Below are 25,126 nucleotides of genomic sequence, written 5' to 3'. Positions count from 1 at the left end.
ATGGAGTGTCCTGACTCTGATGGTGTCCTGGAGCTGCACAGAGAATGTGGAGGGGAAAGAGATCGATTACTTGTGATGGACTGTGACAATGTGGGAATGTATGAAAAGATCTACAAGGACCCCAGACTTCACCTGGACCCACAGAGGGGCTGCTGGAAGCTGACCCAGGCTGGGAAGGAAGACTCCTGTGTATATATTACAGAGGTGTGGATTTACAGAATGAGACTTTCCTCTATAGACGTCCATGTAGGTAAGAGTCCATATACATCATGACCCTTCTCTCCACACTGCATTGTTCTCTATGGGGGAAGATGCACTAATACACTCATTTATAGAGACCAGTAACACCGGGGACTGTCCAGTGTAGGGTTCATCTCAGAGTACTGGGTAGGGGTTGTCCCAGACATCCTGAGGGCGGGGCCACTGTTACAAATCATGGGGCCCTATACAGCCTTACAAACAAATGGCCGCTGCCCCAGTCTATAACTGGCCTTCACAGCGAGGAGCGCATGGAAGGGCGACGCATGTCAGACAACAAAGAGGAAAGTTCCCGGCTCAACTTACCAACCAGCCTGCAAACAAACCCAATTAACCCGACAGTAAGCTGTAAACACAGGGCTGTGATAACTAAACCCCCATTATTACCGCATACTGTTAGACGGGTTAATTGGGTTTGTTTGCAGTTCACAGGTCAGGTGCAATACTTTGGCCAATCACAGTGCAGGATGACATCACAAGGGGGCAGGGTGAACCCCTCCCCCTTGTGACGTCATGACAGTATTTAAGAACTGTCATCGCAGCACAGCTGTCAAACAGCCAGGAGCAGGGGCGGACTGACCATTTGGAAACTCGGGCACTGCCCGAGGGCCCGGGGTCAGTAGGGGGCCCCTTGAGATGCCCCTGGTACCTTTTTCATAGGATTTTTTGAGTTTGGGCAAGGACACAGGGGCCCCGTGATCCCCTATTGCCCGGGGGCCCCATGAGTTGTCAGTCCGCCCCTGGCCAGGAGCCAGCGTTGTGAGCAGAGCGGGTTTTGTTTCTTTTTCGTTTAGCGGTGACATCGGGCATCATGATTGATGTTGGATCTACTTCGGGGGACATTTTTTTTATTTTTAATAAAGGACTTGTCATAGACTGTCTCCTGTCATTTTTACACTACACTTTTTTTTGTGAATGGGTAGTGGTACCATGTACCCCATAAAGGGGGCTTCCGGATTCCGCTAAGCACCCCACCCACAGACCCCCCACAATTACAGCCCAGGGTTGTGGGGAAAAAGCCCTTGTCCCCATCAACATGGGGAAAAGGTGCTTTGGGGGGGAGCCCCCCTGTCCTAAAGCACCCCCCCATGTTGAGGACACGTGGCCTGGTATGGTTCAGGAGGGAGGGGGGCTCTTGTTCATCTCCCACCCTTTGCTGATCTGTTCAGCTGTATGCTCGAATAAGGGCCCCAACACCATTTTTGTTTCTTGGGGTTCCATTTTGGTGTGGGGGTTCCCCTCAAAATCCATACCAGACCCAAAGGGCTTGGTATGGATGGGAGGGGGGACCCCACGTTGTTGTTGTTTTTTTTAATTTGCCGACAATTCTTTTGACATTCAGCTGTCAGAGGGGAACCCCACTGAACCCCATTCCCTTTCAGAATTTGCCCCGTGTACGGCCGGCTTAAGTATGCTTAGCACCACATAGTGGCCAAATATGGTATTTTATTTGAAATCAATTAAAAAACATTTGACAGACATAGGAAACGGCCTAATAACATATGGGGGGGGGGGGGTCACCCCTGCTGAACTAATGTGCAGACACTTTCACTGGGCAAGTCCGCTCTTTCATAAATACACCCCAAGATATGCGTATTAACATAAGGATATAATCCTCCTGCGCTGCCACAAATAAATGATAATCTGCTGCAAGCCCCTCAATGTGTTCCCACATCAATAAAACTCCCCAAGAATAGTGCTGTGCTGCCCCCTAGTGACCCAAAAATACACTAATAATAAATAAACACCCCCCTGAGCATCAAACCCAATGTGTCATAGAACAAACCTGAAAGGTCAATAGTAAATAAAAAAACAAAAACTGGCCGAGCCACTAAATCCAAATGATATGTGAGACATGTATGAAAAATAAACCAAAATCAAGTAGTAATAAACACCCGGCCAGCCTATAATAAACACCCGGTTACCCCGATCTGTGAGACTGTTATATCACTTTTGGACGGCTCTTTGCACGTTAAGTGTTATCTATCATTCACCATTTATCTGTTTGTTGTATATTCAGTAGAGCTGCTTATCTTTTCTTTCTTTTTTATTTCACTTTTTGTGAATATCCAGCCCGTTGAACATTTACTTGATTCATCACATATTTATTCCATTGGGGGACTGACTGCTCAGCCGGGCATTTGTTTTATGTCATTTTATACTGTTTTTGTGGATTTTCACACTTTATGCTTTAGGTCAGCCGGGTGTTTATTATAGGCTGTCTGGGTGTTTACTGCCATTGTGATCGTGTTTTATTTCTGATATACGTTTCACATACTTCACTGTTTTTATTGTTTTTTTACACTTTATTCTTCACCTCAGCCGGGTGTTTATTTGTTATTGGTTTATTGCACAGTGGCTTAGTAGTTAGCACTTCCACCTGGCAGTACTGGGGTCGTTGGTTCGAATTCCAACCACCACGGCACCACCTGCCTGGAGTTTGCATGTTCCCCCTGTGACTGCGTGGGTTTACTCCGGTTTCCTCCCACAATCCAAAGACATGGCGGTAGGTTAATTGGCTCCTATCTAAGTTGGCGATAGTGTATGAATGTGAGTTAGGGACATTAGATTGTACGCCCCTTGACAGTTAGGCAGGGGCATATCTACCGTGAGGCAAACAAGGCGTTTGCCTAGGGTGGCAATTTTTAGGGGGGCATCATCGCCCCCCCCACCCCAAAAAGGGACCTTTTGAGCAGACAGCAGGAAGATCGATGTGGGGGAAGATAGTTGCAGAGCGACGGTCGTGTACCTCTCCCTCCAGCAGCTGATGAGCCAGGACCACACTGACAGATTGTATGGGACTGCACAACCTCCCCCCCCCCCCTTCCTGCTGCCCGGAGATCAGCAGCCCTTGTGGGGGGGTGTGGTCCCATATGATCTGAGGAAGAGGGGAAGAGAGAAGAAAGAGGGAAGAGAGAGAGGGAAGAGAGAGAGGGAAGAGAGAGAGGGAAGAGAGAGAGGGGGAGAGTGAGGGGAGAGCGGGGGCAGAGGGGGGTGAGAGAGAGGGACAAAGGGAGGGAGAAGGAGAGAGAGGGAGAAAGAGAGAGGGAGAGAGAGAAGGAGGGAGAAAGAGAGAGAGGGAGGGAGAAGGGGAAAGAGAGAGGGAGAGAGAAGGGGGAGAGATAGGGAGAGAGAAGGAGAGAGGGGGGGAGAGAGAAGGAGAGAGGGAGGGAGGGAGAAGGAGAAAGAGAGAGGGGGAGATAAGGAAAGAGAGAGAGGGAGAGAAAAGGAGAGGGCAGGAGGGAGAAGGAGAGCGAGAGAGAGGAAGGGAGAAGGAGAAAGAGAGAGGGAGGGAGAAGGAGAAAGGGAGAGGGAGGAAGAATAAAAAAGAGAGAGGAAGGAAGAAGGAGAAAGAGAGAGAGAGAGAGAAGGAGAAAGAGGGAGAAGGAGAAAGAAAGAGGGAGAAAGAAAGGAGGGAGAAGAAGAGAGAGGGAAAGAGAAGGAAAGAGAGGGAGGGGGGAAGAGAGAGGGAAGGAGAAGGAGAGAGAGGGAGGGAGAGAAGGGGGAGAGGGGATAAAGAGAGAGGGGGAGAGAGGGGGAGAGGGGGGAGAGAGAGGGAGGGAGAAGGAGAGAGAGACGGAGAAAAAGAGAGAAGGATAAAGAGGGAGGGAGGAGGAAAAAGAGAGCTAGAGATAGAGAGAGATAAAGAGAGAGGGAGGAAGCAAGAGAGGGAGGTAGATAGGCAGGAGGGAGGGAGAAGGGGAGGGAGAAAAAGAGAAGGAGGGAGGGAGAGAGAGGGGGGGAAATGGGAGGCAGGAGAAAGAGGGAGGGAAAAAAGAGAGGGATAAAAAGAGAGGGAGGGAGATGGAGAAAGAGAGAGAGAGTGATTTGGAGATAGAAGGAGATAAAGAGAGAAGTAGGGAGCAAGAGAGGGAGGGAGAAAGAGAGGGAGGGAGAAAAAGAGAGGGGGAAGAGGGAGAGAGAGAGGGGGGGGGGAGAAGGAGAGAGAGAGGGAGAAAGAGGGAGGCAGAAGAAGAAAGAGGGAGGAAGAGAGAGGGGGAGAAAAAGGGAGGGAGGGAGAAGGGGGGGGGGGAGAGGGAGGCAGAAGGAGAAAGAGGGAGGGGGAAAAAGAGAGGGAGAAAGAGATGGAGAAAAAGAGAGGAATGGAGAAGGGGAGAGAGAGAGGGAGAAGGGGGGGTGAGAAAGGGGGTGAAAGAAAGAGGGGGGAGAGGGAGGGAAGAGAGAGGGGGGGGAGGGAAGGAAGGGGGGAAAGGGAGAGAGAAAGACAAAGTGTTAGGGGGAGGGAGAAAGAGAGAAAGAAGAAGTGAGGGGGAGAGAGACATGTAGGGAGGGAGGGAGGAAGGGAAGAGAGGGGGAGAAAGAGGGAGGGAGAAAGAGAGGGGGAGAGAGTAGGGGGGAGAAAAGGGAGGGAGGGAGAGGGAGAAAGAGAGGGAGAAAAGGGGAGGGAGAAGGACAGAGGGGGGAGGAGAGAGGGGGGAAGAGAGATAGGAAAGAGAGGGAGAGAGAGAGAGGGGGGGGGGGGGAAGAGAGAGGAGGGGAGAGAGAGGAGAGAGAGGGGGGAAAGAGGAAGGCAGATGGAGAAAGAGAGACGGAGGGAGAGAGAGAGAAAGTGGGAGGCAGGAGAAAGAGGAAGGGAGGGAAAAAATAGAGGGAGAAGGGAAAAGAGAGAGAGAGAGAAGAGAGAGAGAGAAAGGGTGTTGGAGGGAGAAGGAAAATAAGAGAGAAGTAGGGAGCGATAGAGGGAGGAGAAAGAGGGAGAGAGAGAAAGAGAGAGATGGAGAGGGAGAAAGAGAAAGGGAATAGAGAGAGAGGGAGGAGAAAGAGAAGAAAAAAAAGGGAATACATACACACATTTATTTACTCTCTCGCTCTCTCATTGGTCCCGCAAATTTGCATTTTCTGCACTGATGTGCATTGATGGGGCTGCACTGCTGATCAGTGCCCCCGATGTACTGACAGCCTTGCTGGTTAATTGGCTGTCCTTTCTCTCACACAGACACAGCATGTGAGCAAAGGACTGCTGATAACCGGCAAGTCTGTTTATTTATGATCAGCTGTGATTGGCCGTTTGCCCCGATCCAAAGGACACAGCTATCACAGAGTGCGCCTGATGCGTGCCCCAGGCTATATCATGGTCAGTAAATGGTTAATGATGTGATCTGTGATCAGGACACAGCACATCACAGATCGGAGTACAGTTTGTTTTCCATATTGGGGTCATTTTGTGGGTGTTTCCACTGTCCTGGTGCTCCAGGGCCTTCAAAAGTGTGATAAATAGTCAGGAAATTAGATGTGTAATTTATGCCCCTAAAACGCCTGAAGGTGCTCCTTGGATGTCGGGCCTCTCTATGTCTCACACATATGGTACCCCATACTTGGGAGGAGTAGCAAAATGTGTTTTAGGGTGTAATTCCAAGTATGCCTGTGCCTTGTGTGAGAAATAACTTCCAAAAACTCGCCATTCCTCTTACTAAATACCTCAGACTGTCTACTTTCCAAAAGGGGTCATTTGGGGGGGATTTGTACTGTCCTGACATTTGGGGGATTTGTACTGTCCTGACATTTGGGGGGATTTGTACTGTCCTGACATTTGGGGGATTTGTACTGTCCTGACATTTGGGGGGATTTGTACTGTCCTGACATTTGGGGGATTTGTACTGTCCTGACATTTGGGGGATTTGTACTGTCCTGACATTTGGGGTGGATTTGTCCTGTCCTGACATTTGGGGGGATTTGTACTGTCCTGACATTTGGGGGGATTTGTACTGTCCTGACATTTGGGGGGATTTCTCCTGTCCTGACATTTGGGGTGGATTTGTACTGTCCTGACTAGAGATGAGCGAATCGAAGTAGGCGAAGTGGAATTCGAGTCAAATATCGGAAAATTTTCGATTCGTGCCGAATCCGAAAAATAGCCTACTTCGGACACGCGAATCGAAATTTTTCCTAAAATGGCGGCGGACATGTGCGGCGACGGAGCGGGGATGTCTGGGAAGGCGCGCAGACAAGGCGCGCTGACCCATAATGCATTCCTTAATGACATGTGATCGCATTAGCCAATCAGCAGCCAGCCAGCCAGCACTGTGTAATGGTCGAGCTATAAATGGCGGCCATTTTAGAATTCTTCATTTGCCTGCAGTCATTGAACAGAGGCAGACCGCTCTGTATTAGGGACAGAGTTAGGGCCACAGAAACGATACTTGGGGACAGAGAAACGTTACTTAGGGACAGAGAACTATTACTCAGGGACACAGAATTGTTAATGAGGGCCACAGAATCGTTACTTAGGGCCAAAGAAACGCTAGTTAGGGCCACAGAATTGTTACTCAGGGACAGACAGAATTGTTACTGAGTGCCAGAGAATTGTTACTTAGGGCCACAGAAACTTTAGTTAGGGCCACAGAATTGTTACTCAGGGACAGACACAGAATTGTTACTGAGGGCCACAGAACTGTTACTTAGGGCCACATAAACGTTATTAGGGCCACAGAATTGTTACTCAGGGACAGACAGAATTGTTACTGAGTGCCAGAGAATTGTTACTTAGGGCCACAGAAACTTTAGTTAGGGCCACAGAATTGTTACTCAGGGACAGGCACAGAATTGTTACTGAGGGCCACAGAACTGTTACTTAGGGCCACAGAAACGTTAGTTAGGGCCACAGAATTGTTACTCAGGGACAGACACAGAATTGTTACTGAGGGCCACAGAACTGTTACTTAGGGCCACAGAATTGTTACTCGCACAGACACAGAATTGTTACTCAGGGACACAGAACTGTTACTGAGGGCCACAGAACTGTTACTTAGGGCCACAGAATTGTTACTCGCACAGACACAGAATTGTTACTCAGGGACACAGAATTGTTACTGAGGGCCACAGAACTGTTACTTAGGGCCACAGAATTGTTACTCGCACAGACACAGAATTGTTACTCAGGGACACAGAACTGTTACTGAGGGCCACAGAACTGTTACTTAGGGCCACAGAATTGTTACTCGCACAGACACAGAATTGTTACTCAGGGACACAGAATTGTTACTGAGGGCCACAGAACTGTTACTTAGGGCCACAGAATTGTTACTCGCACAGACACAGAATTGTTACTCAGGGACACAGAATTGTTACTGAGGGCCACAGAACTGTTACTTAGGGCCACAGAATTGTTATTCGCACAGACACAGAATTGTTACACAGGGACACAGAATTGTTACTGAGGGCCACAGAACCGTTACTTAGGGCCACATAAACGTTAATCAGGGACACAGAATTGTTACTGAGGGCCACAGAACTGTTACTTAGGGCCACAGAAACTTTAGTTAGGGCCACAGAATTGTTAAACGCACAGACACAGAATTGTTACTCAGGGACACAGAACTGTTACTGAGGGCCACAGAACTGTTACTTAGGGCCACAGAATTGTTACTCGCAAAGACACAGAATTGTTACTCAGGGACACAGAATTGTTACTGAGGGCCACAGAACTGTTACTTAGGGCCACAGAATTGTTACTCGCACAGACACAGAATTGTTACACAGGGACACAGAATTGTTACTGAGGGCCACAGAACCGTTACTTAGGGCCACATAAACATTAATCAGGGACACAGAATTGTTACTGAGGGACACAGAATTGTTACTGAGGGCCACAGAACTGTTACTTAGGGTCACAGAATTGTTACTCGGACAGACACAGAATTGTTACTCAGGGACACAGAATTGTTACTGAAGGCCACAGAACCGTTACTTGGGGCCACAGAAATGTTAATCAGGGACACAGAATTGTTACTGAGGGCCACAGAACCGTTACTTAGGGCCACAGAATTGTTACTCAGGGACAGACACAGAATTGTTTCTTGAGGGACACAGAATTGTTACTGAGGGCCACAGAACCATTACTTAGGGCCACATAAACGTTAATCAGGGACACAGAATTGTTACTGAGGGCCACAGAACCGTTACTTAGGGCCACAGAAACGTTAATCAGGGACACAGAATTGTTACTGAGGGCCACAGAACTGTTACTTAGGGCCACAGAATTGTTACTCGCACAGACACAGAATTGTTACTCAGGGACACAGAATTGTTACTGAGGGCCACAGAACTGTTACTTAGGGCCACAGAATTGTTACTCGCACAGACACAGAATTGTTACTCAGGGACACAGAATTGTTACTGAGGGCCACAACCGTTACTTAGGGCCACAGAATTGTTACTCAGGGACACAGAATTGTTACTGAGGGCCACAGAACCGTTACTTAGGGCCACAGAATTTTTACTCAGGGACACAGAATTGTTACTGAGGGCCACAGAACTGTTACTTAGGGCCACATAAACGTTAATCAGGGACACAGAATTGTTACTCAGGGACACAGAATTGTTACTGAGGGCCACAGAACCGTTACTTAGGGCCACATAAACGTTAATCAGGGACACAGAATTGTTACTGAGGGCCACAGAACCGTTACTTAGGGCCACAGAATTGTTACTCAGGGACAGACACAGAATTGTTTCTTGAGGGACACAGAATTGTTACTGAGGGCCACAGAACCGTTACTTAGGGCCACAGAAACGTTAATCAGGGACACAGAACTGTTACTTAGGGCCACAGAATTGTTACTCGGACAGACACAGAATTGTTACTCAGGGACACATAATCGTTGAATTAAAGCGTATGTCAGACAACATGCAGAGGAGTGGCAGAGGAGGCAATGTTTTAGGAGCGAGCAGACGTGGCAGCAGAGGAAGGGGTCGAGGCAGCACTAGTCGCAGCCAGAGGCCAGTGCTCCCGGTGTCATCCAGCGGTCGTGTCTCCACCGACAACCCTGCCGTCATCGATTGGTTGGCTCGGTCGTCTTCCTCTTCCCAGGTCACCTCTGACACCTACAGCCAACGGTCGGTGGGTACGTCAGACACAACCGTTAGTTGGCATGGCCCGGGAGCAAGCCCACTGAAATCACATGTCCTCTACCTGCCCCTGTCCTTTGCTGTTCCCTCACCAAGCGAAGTATCGCATGCTGTGGGCTCAGCCCCACTGTACAGTGAGGAAGAGCTAACAGAGGGCGGTCAGGAACGGGGGGAGACATCCGCCTTTTCAGCAGCCAGGCAAAGAAGTACTGGTGAGGAGAGTGGCTCAGTAGCCGGTCTAGAGACAGGTCTGTCTCCTGACCCAGACACAGCCGAGGGGGCTAGTAGTGAGGCGGAGACCGTACTTGATGATGAGGAGGCTGATCGCACTTGGCTGCCTCGTCGTCATCAGGTAATTTCTTCCACATCATCAGGAGAAGAGGGTGCCAGCTTGGCAGCGAGCGAAACAGTCGGTGGGTTGCCCAGGAGGCAGCAGGGTCGCATCAGTGTCAGTGGAGCCAAACGGCCACGGAGTAGAGCACCAGCTCCACTGCAGCCTACCACCACGGCCAGTAGTGGTGCCGGTGCGCACGGAGGAAGTAGCAGTCAGCCAGTGAGGAGTAGCGGGGGCAAAGTTTCCTACTCGGTGGTGTGGCAATTTTTCGTCAAGCCGCCCGAGGAAGTAAACGTAGCCGTATGTCGACTATGTGGCCAGAAATGCAAGCGTGGCCAGGGGGCCCATGTTGGGACTACAGCGTTGCGTCAGCATATGCAGCGTCACCATTCGGTGGCCTGGGAAAACCGTGATAAAGATACGGCGGTTCTGCCTGCCCCAGCCCCCGCTCCATCACCCGCTCCGTTACTTGCTCCGTCACCCGACGTCGTCAATCGCCCTCTATCAGCCAGTCAAGGCTCCAACACCTCTGCTGAGGGGAGTTGTCGCTCGTTGGCATCTTCCGCTCGTTCAGATGCTCCTTCTCCTGCTACTCCTCTTCTCGGATTCCGTCAACAGTCTTTCTTGGAATCCGTTTCCAAGAGACAACAGTTTGCGAGCACGTACCCGACGGTGCAAAAGCTGAACGTCCTCCTGTCCAAGTTGCTGGTGCTGCAGTCCCTCCCTTTCCAACTGGTGGACTCAGCACCTTTCCGAGAAATGATGGCTTGTGCCGCGCCGCGGTGGAGAGTGCCAAGCCGTCATTTCTTTGCCAAAAAGGCAGTGCCAGCCCTGCATTCACATGTAGAAGAGATGGTGGGCCAGTCTTTGAGCATGTCGGTCTCTGCCAAAGTGCACGGCAGCGCCGACGTGTGGAGCTGTAACTACGGTCAGGGACAGTACATGTCATTTACGGCCCACTGGGTGAACGTGGTGCCGGCACAGCCGCACCAGCAACTTGGACAGGTCACGCCGCTTTTGCCTCCACGTTTGCACGTCCTTGGTCCAGCAAAGATGTCCGCCTCTACCACCTCTTCTTCCGCCGTGTCCTCAGCCGCCACCCCCGTGCCAAGTCCCATTATCCGACCGGCATATCACATGTGCAGGGCGCAACGGTGTCACGCTGTGCTGCACCTGGTATGCCTTGGCGAACGTAGTCACACAGGGGAGGAACTTCTGAGTGTAATGAACAGAGAAATCGACAGATGGCTGTCTCCGCGCAAACTGAAAATCGGAACCATGTTGACCGACAACGGAAAGAACATGGTGTCTGCTCTGCGTCAAGGAAGGTTGTGCCATGCGCCATGCATGGCTCACGTGTTCAATCTGGTTGTCAAGCGGTTCCTAAAATCCACCATCCCACTGCAAGACATCCTTAAAATGTCACGTAAACTGTGCATGCATTTCAGCCATTCCTACACCGCAAAGCACACCCTCATTGAGCTGCAGCGGCAGAACGGAATTCCACAGCATCGCCTGATCTGCGACGTTGCAACAAGGTGGAATTCAACCCTACACATGTTAGACCGCCTTTACGAGCAGCGAAAGGCAATCACCGATTTCCTGATGTTACAAGCGGATAAAGGTACTCCCCTGTGTAACTTCGATGTCAGCCATTGGCAGCTCATGCGTGACACCTGCCGCTTGCTCAGGCCCTTTGAGGAGGCCACGCTATTCGTGAGTCGGCAGGACTATGGGATGAACGACGTCATTCCTCTGTTGCACGTCCTGGAACAAATGCTGTTAACAATGGCTGGTCAGGGTGCGGTAGACGTGGCGCACAGATCTCAACGCCACATGACCCCTGTGGGGCCAGGACAGGAAGAAGAGGAGGAGGTAGAGGAGGACATTTGTGCTCAGGAATTATTGAGTGAAATGGGTGGTTTTTCCACTCAGCGGACAGGAGTGGAGGAGTAGGAGCATCTGGTAGAGGAGGAGGAGGAGGAGACAGAGGACCCAGACGCACCGTGGCAGTATGCTGTGGAGATGGAGGCAGGGAGTCCCTCGCATTCCTTGGCACAAATGGCCCATAGCATGCTCGGTTGCTTGCGTAGCGACAGCCGAATAATAACCATCAAACAGAGGGATGACTTTTGGCTGTCCACCTTGTTGGACCCTCGCTACCGTTCAAAAATGGTGGCCTTTTTCACACCTGCTGAGAGGGAGGCCAAAATTACGTACTATAAAAACCACCTATGTAGTCAGTTGCTCTCTGCCTTTGTGCGCCAACGTCCATCCTCAGACAGTGTGGGCCCTGTGCGCTCGCGTTCCGCTGCCATGGCAGCAGGGGAGGGGTGGGGTGGTAGGAGCAGTGGCAGCTCCACCAGCAGTGGCTGCCTCAGTCTGCAGTCGATGATGAGTAGCTTTCTTCACCAGCGCAGTGAGGAAACTACTAACCAGCCGCAGCAGCAGCAGCAGCATCAGGTGGACCTGGAGCAGGACCTCAAACAACAGGCTTGGGCCTACTTGGACAGCACCCTGCCAACCGAGGTAGACAATCCCCTTGACTACTGGGCAACGAAACTTGACCTTTGGCCCCAACTAGCTGAATTTGCCCTTGAAAGGCTGTCATGCCCGGCCAGTAGCGTGGCATCGGAGCGCGTGTTTAGTGCGGCAGGAGGTATTGTAACTCCGCGGAGGACACGACTGTCCACCCAAAGTGTGGAGAGACTCACGTTTGTGAAAATGAATCAGGCGTGGATTAGTCTGGATTTCAAACCACCAGTTCCTGACACAACTGACTAAATCCGCCATGAATCATGCCACAAACATGTGCCACTTTCAGGTCTCCTCACACACTGCTGGTGTGTTCCATTTTTTGTCATAGGGTGCTGGCAGATTACGGGCCTCCCATTGCTGCTGTCTCCATCGCCACACTCTGCCATGTGCCACATTCAGGTCTCTTCACACTGCTGGTGTGTTGAATTTTTTGACATAGGGTGCTGGCAGATTACGGGCCTCCCATAGCTGCTGCCAGGCCCCTAATCTGCCATGGGCCCCTGTACCGCCTCCTCATGCTGCTGCCAGGTCCACAGTCTCTCATGCCATGTGCCACTTTCCGGTCTCCTCACACTGCTGGTGTGTTGAATTTTTTGACATAGGGTGCTGGCAGATTACGGGCCTCCCATAGCTGCTGCCAGGCCCCTAATCTGCCATGGGCCCCTATATACCGCCTCCTCATGCTGCTGCCAATTCCAGAGTCTCTCATGGGTCCCTGTACGGCCTCCCATTGCTGCTGTTTCCATCGCCACACTCTGCCATGTGCCACATTCAGGTCTCTTCACACTGCTGTTGTGTTGAATTTTTTGACATAGGGTGCTGGCAGATTACGGGCCTCCCATAGCTGCTGCCAGGCCCCTAATCTGCCATGGACCCCTATATACCGCCTCCTCATGCTGCTGCCAAGTCCAGAGTCTCTCATGGGTCCCTGTACGGCCTCCCATTGCTGCTGTTTCCATCGCCACACTCTGCCATGTGCCACATTCAGGTCTCTTCACACTGCTGGTGTGTTGAATTTTTTGACATAGGGTGCTGGCAGATTACGGGCCTCCCATAGCTGCTGCCAGGCCCCTAATCTGCCATGGGCCCCTGTACCGCCTCCTCATGCTGCTGCCAGGTCCACAGTCTCTCATGCCATGTGCCACTTTCCGGTCTCCTCACACTGCTGGTGTGTTGAATTTTTTGACATAGGGTGCTGGCAGATTACGGGCCTCCCATAGCTGCTGCCAGGCACGTAATCTGCCATGGGCCCCCGTACCGACTCCTCATGCTGTGACATTGCAACAAGGTGTAATTCAACCCTACATATCTTAGACCGCCTTTACGAGCAGCGAAAGGCCATCACAGATTTCCTGATGTTAAAAGCAGATAAAGGTACTCCCTGTGTAACTTAGATGTCAGCCATTGGCAGCTCATGCGTGACACCTGCGCTTGCTCAGGCCCTTTGAGGAGGCCACGCTATTCGTGAGTCGGCAGGACTATGGGATGAACGAGGTCAAATCGGCCATGGGCCCCCGTACCGCCTGGTCACGCTGCTGCTGGGCCCACAGTGTGACCTGGGTCCCTGTACGGCCTCCCATTGCTTCCACTCTACCATGTGCCACTTTGAGGTCTCCTCACACTCCTGCGGTTTTCCATTTTGACATAGGTTGCTGGCAGATTACAGGCCTTCCATAGGTGCCGCCAGGCCCCAAATCGGCCATGGGCCCCCGTAACGCCTGGTCACGCTGCTGCTGGTCCCACAGTGTGACCTGGGTCCCTGTACAGCCTCCCATTGCTTCCACTCTGCCATGTGTCACTTTGAGGTCTCCTCAAACTCCTGTGCTTTTCCATTTTGACATAGGTTGCTGTCAGATTACATTCCTCCCATAGGTGCCGCCAGGCCCCAAATCGGCCATGGGCCCCGTACCGCCTGGTCACGCTGCTGCTAAGCCCACAGTGTGACCTGGGTCCCTGTACGGCCTCCCATTGCTTCCACTCTGCCATGTGTCACTTTGAGGTCTCCTCACAGTCCTGTGCTTTTCCATTTTGACATAGGTTGCTGGCAGATTAAAGGCCTCCCATAGGTGCCGCCAGGCCCCAAATCGGCCATGGGCCCCCGTACTGCCTGGTCACGCTGCTGCTGGTCCCACAGTGTGACCTGGGTCCCTGTACGGCCTCCCATTGCTTCCACTCTGCCATGTGCCACTTTGAGGTCTCCTCACACTCCTGTGGTTTTCCATTTTGACATAGGTTGCTGGCAGATTACAGGCCTCCCATAGGTGCCGCCAGGCCCCAAATCGGCCATGGGCCCCCGTACCGCCTGGTCACGCTGCTGCTGAGCCCACAGTGTGACCTGGGTCCCTGTACCGCCTTCCATTGCTCCCACTCTGCCATGTGCCACTTTCAGGTCTCCTCACACTCCTGCTGGTTTCCATTTTGTCATAGGGTGCTGTATGGCCTCCCATTGCTGCTGCCTCCACCGCCACACTGTGGCTCCAAACACTGGTTTTGGCCCCGTGACTGCCCAAATGAGTGAAGTGTGCGGTGATTCTAAGATGGACGGCACTCATCTGCATGTCATACTGACTGACAGTATTATTTCTCTTCCCCAGCAGACTCCAAGGGCATTTAAATTAAAGGTACAGTGTTCTGCACTAATATAAAGGCTCTCTGAAGCCTAGAAACACCCTTTTTTAAGTTAAATTCACAGCGAATATATTCGACTCGAATCGAATATTGTCCACGAATTCGCCGAATCAGTCGAATCAAATTTTTCAATTCTTCGCTCATCTCTAGTCCTGACATTTGGGGGGATTTGTACTGTCCTGACATTTGGGGGTATTTGTCCTGTCCTAGCATTTTGGGGATTTGTACTGTCCTGACATTTGGGGTGGATTTGTACTGTCCTGACATTTGGGGGTATCTGTCCTGTCCTAGCATTTTGGGGATTTGTACTGTCCTGACATTTGGGGGGATTTGTATTGTCCTGATATTTGGGGGGGATTTGTACTGTCCTGACATTTGGGGGTATCTGTCCTGTCCTAGCATTTGGGGGGTATTTGTACTGTCCTGTCCTTATTAAAAATAAATAAATAAATAACATGGACGGGAACATGGTGGACCTTTAAATTGCCCAGTACAGACTTCTGTCAGATGGTTCATATATGGCTTCTGATTGTGTTTCTACTTTTCTCTGTTATTCAGTGTTTCCTGTTAATGTCAGCACTGTGACGGTGATCCAGAATCCTCCATTCCTTAACCTGCCTGCTAATAACACGGCTCAGATGTCCTGTGATGTCGGCAATGTCAAGCCTGAAGAGATTGTGGAATATAAATGGCATATGGATGGTTCCCGGGAACATCTGGAGAACTCCTCCCGGGTGACGGTCACCCCGAACTCTCTCACCATCTCCTCTGTCACCCCCAATGATATCGGACTTTACATCTGCACAGTGTCAGTATGGGACAAGAAGCTCTATTCATTGAGCGGGGGCGGGACGTATCTGTCAGTGACAGGTGAGGGATAGGCCACCATACAACACCAACACCTGGAACACAGTTTGTGGTAAAACATGATGTGACAATGATAAGTGTTCAGTAAAATAACAAATATCTCATTTGTGGTCATTGAGGAACACGCACACATCACTGACCGAATGTTCACTAAGAGGCCCATTTACAGTGGAACTGAGCTCAAAAACCGAAGATTCAGTGATGTCACTTCCCCTTCTCTCCACCCTGTCCAATCAGAGAAGGCAAAGCATTCCCTGAATGGCTCCCGTGCCGAGCAGCCAACCTCCTGTATTCACAATGCAGCAGGGCAGCTGCTCAGTGCGGGAAGCCAGAGGAGATCAGTGGAGTAGTGGTGCCTATACAGTGATTTCCAGCTTCTAGAGGGATCCCACAGGCCTGGTATGTACAGAGTTCCATTGGCCCAAGGTGGAACATTGTAACTTCTGTATAAAACACCCAGACCTGGGATTCTTCTGTAAAGTAAAGGGTGAAGGTTTTTTTACCTTCATGTATTCTGTGCTCCCCCCCCCCAGCTGCCCCAAATACTTACCTGAGCCGATCCCAATCCAGCAATGTGCACAAGAGCAGCTGCTCTCCTGAGTATCTCCCTCCTCATTGGCTGAGACACAGCAGCAGGAGCCATTGGCCACAGCCAGTGAGGAGGGATCGGGGGGCAGGACTAAGCCACACTCTGTGTGCCCCATAGATTCACAGAGCCAGCTCAGGAGCAAGCATGCACAAGTACCCCCATAGCAAGTAGCTTGCTATGGGGGCAATCAGCAAGGAGGGGGGCCAGAAGCACCGGCGGGGGACCTGAGAAAAGGAGGATTAGGACTGATCTGTGCAAAACCGTTACACAGAGCAGGTAAGTGTGACGTGTTTATTATTTTAAAGACAAAAAACACGAACCTTTGGAACCACTTACAATTTTCCTATCTTCCTCCTCCTTCCACTCTCCACTACTGAGTCCACCCCCCACCCTCCCTCTCCTCAGCTGTATACTTACTGTCCCTAGTTCTGGTGTCCTGTCCAACCATAGTCCACCATGTTGTTTACCAGCTGGTCCTTTCTTCCTTCCCGCTGTCTCCTATAGAACTGTATGGAAAGAAGGGGACTGACCCGTAAACAATGAGGCATTTTGCAGCTGGAAAGGTACCAGAACTACCAGCCACACCACACAGGCAATGGGAGCTCAGTGAGCTGACCAAGAGGCTGAGGAACGTATGTAAGGAGGATGTTGTGTTCCAGGAGAACTCGGATGATTTTGTGGCCAGTTACAGACTCTACTGTGAGGACAGATAGCATTTAAGTAGGGAGGGTGAAGCTCTGTGGGGGGGGGGGGGTAAAATGGTTAGAAGGCTGGAGAAGCTTTTAATCACTTGCCCTCCAGAGGATTTCCCCCCACATTTTGTGCGATACGGAGCTGCGTTATTTTAACAGACAATTGCGCAGTCATTGTCAGGGTCTTTGTCGCCGTGCAGCGGTGCGACGGTGACAGACCTCAGTAAGCCATGGCGGTGCGAGTGCGCAGGTGTGGGAGTGTGCCGCCGTGCATGCGCGGTAGCGCAGAAGGCTCGCGCATGCACAGTTGCGCACTTGTCACATCTAGCGGGCTATTTAAACCCGCTGTGAATAGTAATCATTGCCTCCTGGTCTAAACACGTCCCTGCACATATTTCCTGATCTGATCCTGATACCTGCATTCTGTATACCCGCCTGTGAACGATCTCCCCCTGCACTGACCCCGGCTATCCTTGATCATTCTTCTGCCTGCTCCTTGTGTACTGATCTGCCCGCTAGTTACCGACCCGGCCTGCCTGACTCCGCTATATTACTCTGCCTGCACCTGCACCCGACCGGCATCCTGTCAGCTCCTAGAGCCCATCACCGCCGCACCTACGCTCCTGCATCCGCACCTAGCTTGTGCCTGGACCTCCTGGGTCCCCAGTTACCTGCTGATGGCTGTAAGACCCACACGGCATCCCTGCCCCTCCTGGCTCTGCACCCCGGCTATTACCCTCAGGGGCTCCGAGCAGGAGTTATACGGAGTCGCTCTCTCTCCACTTCAGGCTCCCCCAATTTGGTATGTGGAAGTCGCATTGCACCCTGTTTCTGCTGGCCGTCTCCTCTACCTCAGCTGGGTGTACCTGGGGGCCAGGACCTGGTCCCGGCCTGCTCCAAGTCCATCCCCACCATCAGGGGCTCTGGTGAACAAGCAGACTGGGGCTTAGATTCCTCGCCCTGGGGAACCCAAAGCTGTGGATCTATAGAGCTATCCGCTATAGCCGTGACAGTCATGCAACGCTGCACCCAAATGAAATTTACATCCTTTTGTCCCCACAAATAGAGCTTTCTTTCGGTGGTATTTGAACGCCTCTGCATTTTTTATTTTTTTGAGCTATAAAAAAAAGCCCAACAATTTTGAGGCAAATAAAAAAATATTTTTGACTTATTGCTATTAAACATGTTCAGTAAAAAAAGTTTAAAAAATCTAATTTCATAATTTAGGCCAAAATGTATTCTGTTTCACGTCTTTGCTGGAAAAAAAAAATCACAATACGTGTAAATTAATTGGTCTATGTGAAAGTTATAGCGTCTACAGATGGCGGGATATAGACTGGAATTTTTTTTATTTTTTGTTTTTACTAGTAATGTCGGCGATCAGCGACTCATAAATAGCACCACTATCAACCCATCCCTGCATGTCAGGGTGCGAGGGGTAACCCTGGATTCTGAACTATCCTTTCAGGCCCACATCCAATCCCTGTCCAAATCATGGCACCTCAACCTCCCCAACATCTCCAGAATACGCCCCTTTTTACCAATGATACTACAAAGCTCCTCATTCACTACCTGGTCATCTCTCGCCTCGACTACTGCAACTCCCTCCTCATTGGCCGACCTTTACATAGACTATCCCCCCTCCAGTCCATCATGAATACTGCTGCCAGGCTCATCCACCTTACCAACCGTTCAGTGTCTGCTACCCCTCTCTGCCAATACATCCACTGGCCTCCACTCAGTGTCCTCCACCCCTCTCTGCCAATCCCTCCACTGGCCTCCATTCAGTGTCCTCCACCCCTCTCTGCCAATCCCTCCACTGGCCTCCATTCAGTGTCCTCCACCCTTCTCTGCCAATCCCTCCACTGGCCCTCACTCAGTGTCCTTCACCCCTCTCTGCCAATCCCTCCACTGGCCCCCACTCAGTGTCCTCCACCCCTCTCTGCCAATCCCTCCACTGTCCCCCACTCAGTGTCCTCCACCCCTCTTTGTCAATCCCTCCACTGGCTTCCACTCAGTGTCCTCCACCCCTCTTTGTCAATCCCTCCACTGGCCTCCACTCAGTGTCCTCCACCCCTCTCTGCCAATCCCTCCACTGGCCTCCACTCAGTGTCCTCCACCCCTCTCTGTCAATCCCTCCACTGGGCTCCATTCAGTGTCCTCCACCCCTCTCTGTCAATCCCTCCACTGGGCTCCATTCAGTGTCCTCCACCCCTCCCTGCCAATCCCTCCACTGGCCTCCACTCAGTGTCCTCCACCCCTCTCTGTCAATCCCTCCACTGGGCTCCATTCAGTGTCCTCCACCCCACTCTGCCAATCCCTCCACTGGCTTCCACTCACCCAATTAATAAAATTTCAAATACTAACAACAACTTACAAAACCATCCACATCTCTGCCTCCAGCTACATCACCAACCTGGTCTCAAAATATCAACCAAACCGCTCTCTTCAATCCACCCAAGACCTTCTGCTTTATAGTTCCTGTGTCCCCTCCTCCCATGCTTGCCTTCAGGACTTCTCCAGAGCTTCTCCAATCCTATGGAACTCCCTACTCCAATCTGTGGGGCTATCTCTTAATCTATCTACCTTTAGATGATCCCTGAAAACCTTTCTCTTTAAAGAAGTCTATCCTGCTTCCAACTAGTAAACTGCCATTTATTTCCTCCATCAGCTCCTCCCCCCCACAGCTATTACCTTTTGTATCACTCAACCCTTCCTCCTAGATTGTAAGCTCTCAGGATCAGGGCCCTCTGTTTCCTCTTGTACCAAATTGTATTGTAACTGTAATGTCTACCTTCATTTTGTACAGCGCTGCGCACACTGTTGGCACCATATAAATCCTGTATAATAATAATAATGATACTAAAGGGAATCAATACCCTGCACACTGACCATTGTTTGACTTTCTAAGAGGAATGTTTCCATCATGGCAGCATTAACAAACATTTCATTTCATTCCCAGTAACCCCTCACCTCACCCTGATGGTGGAAACCAAGAATCATCTTCTGATCTGTGAGGCCAAGAGATTTTATCCCCCAGAGCTGGACATTTCCTGGAGTGATTTCCCAAGAGGTGACCGGATTCCTGAGAACTTGACTAAGAATGAGGATGGAACCTTCACCAAGACTTCCATGGTGTCCATCACAGAGGACATACAAGGACACAACGTCTTCTGTAACATACAGCATACTACAATTAGTAAGACCCTCTACCTACATGGTGAGTGATGGGAGGAGCTTACATCTGTCCAATATAATGTACATGTGATCTGTAATACTTTATATACAAAACACTGTGTAGCGCGGCTCGCTGAGTTATTTTCCGGCTCCCTGTTGCTATGGGCCCCCCTCTGAAAGCTCCTCCCCTTCTGACACCCCAGTACTCTTCTGACCAAAGTAAATGATCACCAGAGAATAGACTCACACAGATTGGAGGGAACTGATATGATGTTTATATGATACTTGTCTGTAGGCTCGGGCAAACAGCATAAACTGGTATATGTGACATAATGGCAATGCAGCTTAAATATGTTTCCCCTGCCTGCGGGAACTGACCAGCATCCTGCAGAACCAGCAAGCCTCATCCTACATGTGTCCCTTCCCTTCATCCAGAATGCAAGGGTTCAATCCAAACGCACACGTTCCTGCATTACAAATGGCTGTGTGTATATAAGTGGGAGCTGCAGCAACCATCGGCTGGAACCGAACAGAATCAGCAAGGGAGAATGTCACCAGCACACCGAGGATCACCAATATGGGTCCAAAAGTTCTAATGAACGATCACATAGTTACAGCAAATCAATGTTTCAGAGTCTTGCAGGACCCCTTCATCAGACCCTGATGGTCTGATGAAGGGGTCCTGCAATATTCCGAGGAGGGACAGCAGAGGGATAGAAAACTATTTAAAAAAGTAAATTGTAGGGTCTGTAAAGAAAAAAATGTAAAGAATAAATACATAAAAATATTTTTTTTCACACATATATATATATATATTAGTTCTGAATTATGTCCAATAATATACACCTACCTAATAGATGAAAAGAGGGAGGGGAAAAAAAACAAAAAAAAAGGCCTTAAGACATCCGAATGGCAGCAAGATAGGAAGTCATTCATTCCACCTTTGAATACATCTTCTTTGTTTCATATCCCCCACACTAGGGTCTGTGGATAAATATAACTCCATAAAAAGTATAAACAAACAATATGGGGATCCAGGAATCCAATAATGAATGCCTTATTAACACCATATTCCCAATACGAATCCCCCAGTAACTATATCCAACGCTGGGGAGCCAATGAGGCATCCATGCACAGATAGGAATATCAAACAAAAATGGTATAAAACATCCCCCAAATAAAAGAGGGGGGACAGAAGGTTTTGTGTCTATCTAATGTTCATCTGCCTCAGCAATATATTTGTCAAAGCCAGCGAGGCCGGGGAAGTGGTGAAGGAGGGACTGAATGAGAAGTCCAGTTTATATGGGAATCTAGGCAGCTAAAGGCATCACACCTGTGACCCATCAGGTGCAGCAAATGACAATAGTTAAGTGTGTCCCAGAGGCAGCAAGAAGCCCCCCCATAAAAAAAACCTTTTTTGCGATCTCCTGGGTGAACAGCGCGCAGGCACCTCCCTGCCCACTGACGTGTCTCTATAAAGAGCCTAACTTCAAAAGAGCTAAGAAAACATTTCTAAGCTGAAACTATTATAGTCATTGCCCAGCCTGTGATCAGCATCTTTGACTATCTTTGGACAATTTAAAAATGTTTCTGGAACTAAAGTTTCAACAATGGCTGAAATAGATGAAGGGGGTCCACCTGAGGACCAACGTTTCCATTCAGCCAACCAACGTATTATTACACAGAATTATGTTCTGAGTGGATGGAGACCAATCATGAGGTCTCTGTTATGTGTAGATTCCTCAGAAAGAGAAATGTGTCCAATGCGCCTCCTGCACCTTATAATATTGGTGTGTCAGTCAGACAATGATCATGACTTCTTCACACGGTCATATACACACCTTCTATAAAGAGATCTCCGTTCTAGCAGAGTTCTGAAAATGGTCTACAGCTCAACTCCGAACCACGTACAGATGTGTACCACGTACCAGACAGGCCGGGATGGGGGGGGGGGGGTCCTATTCATTGGTTTTATAGCCCCCAAATAGTCATTACGATGACCCCCTTGTCAGGTTTTAGGGGATCAGTTTACAGCAATCCTTTAATGTTTCTGAGGAAGGATGGACGCCACTCTACTGATCCCCAGGAGTCAAACAGAAAGCAAGGTGAGCTCTAGCTGGCCCTCAGGGGTCACTCCGGCCAAGCCCCCTGATGTGTTTCGCTCCGCCCATTGGGGGGTTTGGTCATGCATCAGAGGGTGTGGCTGGAGTGATGGCTGAGGCCAACTACAGCTCACATCTCTTTCTGTTTGACTCCTGGGGATCGGTAGAGCGGCGTCCATCCTTCTTCACATTCAGTATGTTTCTGGTATGACTCGGGACGCTGCTCCCCTCTCTTTCTCTGCCGGCGGGGTGATTGTACCTTCTGTCCAGCTTCAAGCGGCGCCACAAGCCTGTTACTAAGTCTCTAAAGAAAAGCCCCACAAAAGGGATATAGCACCTCAAAGGCTAATAGGCAGCAAAAATGTATTAAGGACGTAACAGTAAGACAAAACTTATCATATGGTCAAACAATGCATGTATCCCATCCATCCCCTCCCCAGCCCCCTACCACCGAACAACCAACCCCCCAAAACTTCCCACAGTATACTCTCCTCCTTCCACCCAGCCCCTTACCACCGTCCAACCCCCTTAAAAAGTCCCACAGTATACTCCCCTCCCCCCCTAAGGCAACCCCAGCAACCTTTTGGATTCCTTCTTCCCCCCCCCCCCCGGGTCCATGACACCAAGGGCTAACCCTCCACCCCTCTAAACAAATCTCCCTATCCTGTGCAGGTGGAAACACTGCTGCTAATGACTGAGTATGTCAGGACATGGAATCCGGGTAACAGGTGAAATTCCAATGAATGTTCATGGAGTATAGATCCACAGGGTGTAGTTCCACCATGAAGGAGGAGAGCAGCTGAAAGGGGACAACCTGGGTTCCTCCAAGGAAATATAACTCAGTATGTAACTGTAGTAGGTATGTCACTATATCCTCATAACCATCACTGGAGGCCATCTACTGGTCATGTGGTGGGTTCAATACAGGTCCAGCCTACTGGTCACGTAGCTGATTGACTCTGTATGCCCATGAACCGTTATGTAAAGTCCGGCACTCATACAGTGAAGGTATGAAACGATCTCACCATGTGGAACCAGCAGAGTCCATGCATGTGCTCTCAAAACCCGGATGATGGATTGTCCTTCAGGATGTGACAATGTCCATGTTAGAGTCCAGTCGGCACAACCTCACAGAATGGTCTAGAGAGCCGGCGTGTCACCGGGGGATCGCACGTGGAAGGAGGACGTGATCCCTTCCGCCTACATGTTTCGCCCCTCCCACTTACCGGGGCTTCAGATATGTATTCCTATTCCAGCATTGCCAGCATTTCTCATGCCAGCCTAGTGGCTAAATCCATTTCTCATTACCATTGAATGGAGAAGCCCGGCTCCTAAACCTTGAACCTTTTCTTAAGACAAACAAGGGTTGATTTACTAAAACTGGAGAGTGCAAAATCTGGTGCAGCTTTGCACTGAAACCAACCAGCTTCAAGTTTTGTTTGTTCAAAGCAAGCTGAATTTACAAGCTGATTGGCTACCATGCGAAGCTGCACCAGATTTTGCACTCTCCAGTTTTAGTAAATCAACCCCAAAGTGTTCAAATCTAGTTCAACTGATGAGATGATATCTGCCTCCAGACAGGGTTAGTTATGGAGAACTCCGCTTCCCAGCCCCCCTCTTAACAAAGAGAACTAAGTAGAATGTTTCCTTGCTGAACGTTCCAGAAAAGAACATCTAAATAGGTAAGCTGTCATTATTTAAGTTTTCCTATGTGAATGAGAACATGTAACAAATATAAAATGGGTAATATCCCAATCTGGCAACATACAAACAATTGTTACAAACGTGGAAATACCCTGTAAGCTGTTTAAGAAAAAGCTTGATTAATAGTACTCTGGCTTATCACTGTTTATTAACCCTGCAAGACGTGTTTATTAATGGCTGTGGGGATGCGGTCCTGGGGTTGTATGGTGTGGGAAGGGTCATTGGCTGGATATGTGGATGTAAACCATCTGTGTCTTCTCTAAAAACTCTCACTGTTTGCTTGTGAATGTTACACCAACAAGGCTGTCCTGGGCTTTTCCCAGATGGTTTTGGGGTGCTCAGACCCCATTATCATCACGCCTTCATAGAGGGTTCATATACTATTGGCAGTGTTTGTTGAGGTGATGTGATGATGGGGACCCTCTCACATGGTCCTGATGGCCCGCTGTCATTGTGTGATGATAATTATTATACTGAATTTATATAGGCCCGATGGTTTACGCAGCGATGAGGTGTGAGCTTCTTCTGTCCTCCATGTTTACTGGACGAGTTATTAAATGGCCGGTTATGTCCTATCAAGACAACCAGAATCTCTGCCCTGTTACCAGTGTGACTGTCCTGTTATAGTGACCCTGCTGGGCTGAAGATCTGACCGGCTTTGATATATAATATTACTATTCTGTACAACTCTCTCATTGTCCCCCATTATCTCCATGTAGGAGAAAGTCGGTCAGGTTGGGGTCACCTCCTGTCACACGGTGCGGTCTTTGTCCTCTACACTGGGCTCCTCATCTTTATAGTCAATGACCTGAGGAAGATGAAGAATGAGAAGAATCGGCCTGAGAGGAGGACAAGGAGAAGGGATCAGACCGAGATGGAACCAACTTACTATGATGACTGCTACTGAAACATCTAGTGTGCTGGATTTGTAGATCTGCAAGGCTTTGCCCTCATCTTGTGAGAGACATTTATCTGACATTGTATAAATATACGGTATATACATATTACTGTCTGCTGCTTAACCTTCTCCCAGCACATATTGATCATTTCTCTTTATAAAACCCATTAACAACTAACTGTATAACTGTAAGACCTGCCAGGAACTTAGGAAACTAATGGACCTCTTACCTTCTTTGGAGATTAGTGAAAGCCACAAAAAGGTGTTCACCTAGGATAACATTCTTGAAAAGAAAAGATGAACTGCTTATCTTCTGGCCTGAAAATCTACCTTCATGTGTAATGTATTCTGTGTCCACCCAGTCTGGGATGGGACCATCACCTATGCTGATTTGTTTAAGTTATAAACTTCTCCATTCAATGTATAGAGCAGGACAATTTCCTCTTTTTATTGTTTTCACACATGTGTTTA

At 49.7% G+C, this 25,126-nt stretch overlaps 1 protein-coding gene across 1 annotated transcript; it reads left to right on the top strand.

The window, feature by feature from the left end:
- LOC149437710 (uncharacterized) lies at positions 1-25,126 on the top strand. Its single transcript, XM_089660703.1, has 4 exons — positions 1-250; positions 15,185-15,496; positions 19,737-19,994; positions 24,477-25,126. The coding sequence occupies exons 1-4, from the start codon at positions 1-3 to the stop codon at positions 24,662-24,664; spliced, it is 1,008 nt and encodes a 335-aa protein (XP_089516829.1). The 3' UTR covers positions 24,665-25,126.

Source organism: Staurois parvus, unplaced genomic scaffold, assembly GCF_062004578.1.
Source record: "Staurois parvus isolate SC_StPar_1 unplaced genomic scaffold, SC_StPar_1.0 ptg001265l, whole genome shotgun sequence".
Lineage (NCBI taxonomy): Eukaryota > Metazoa > Chordata > Amphibia > Anura > Ranidae > Staurois > Staurois parvus.
The sequence above is the reverse complement of the archived record's forward strand: the minus strand, read 5'-3'. Positions and strand labels throughout refer to the sequence as shown.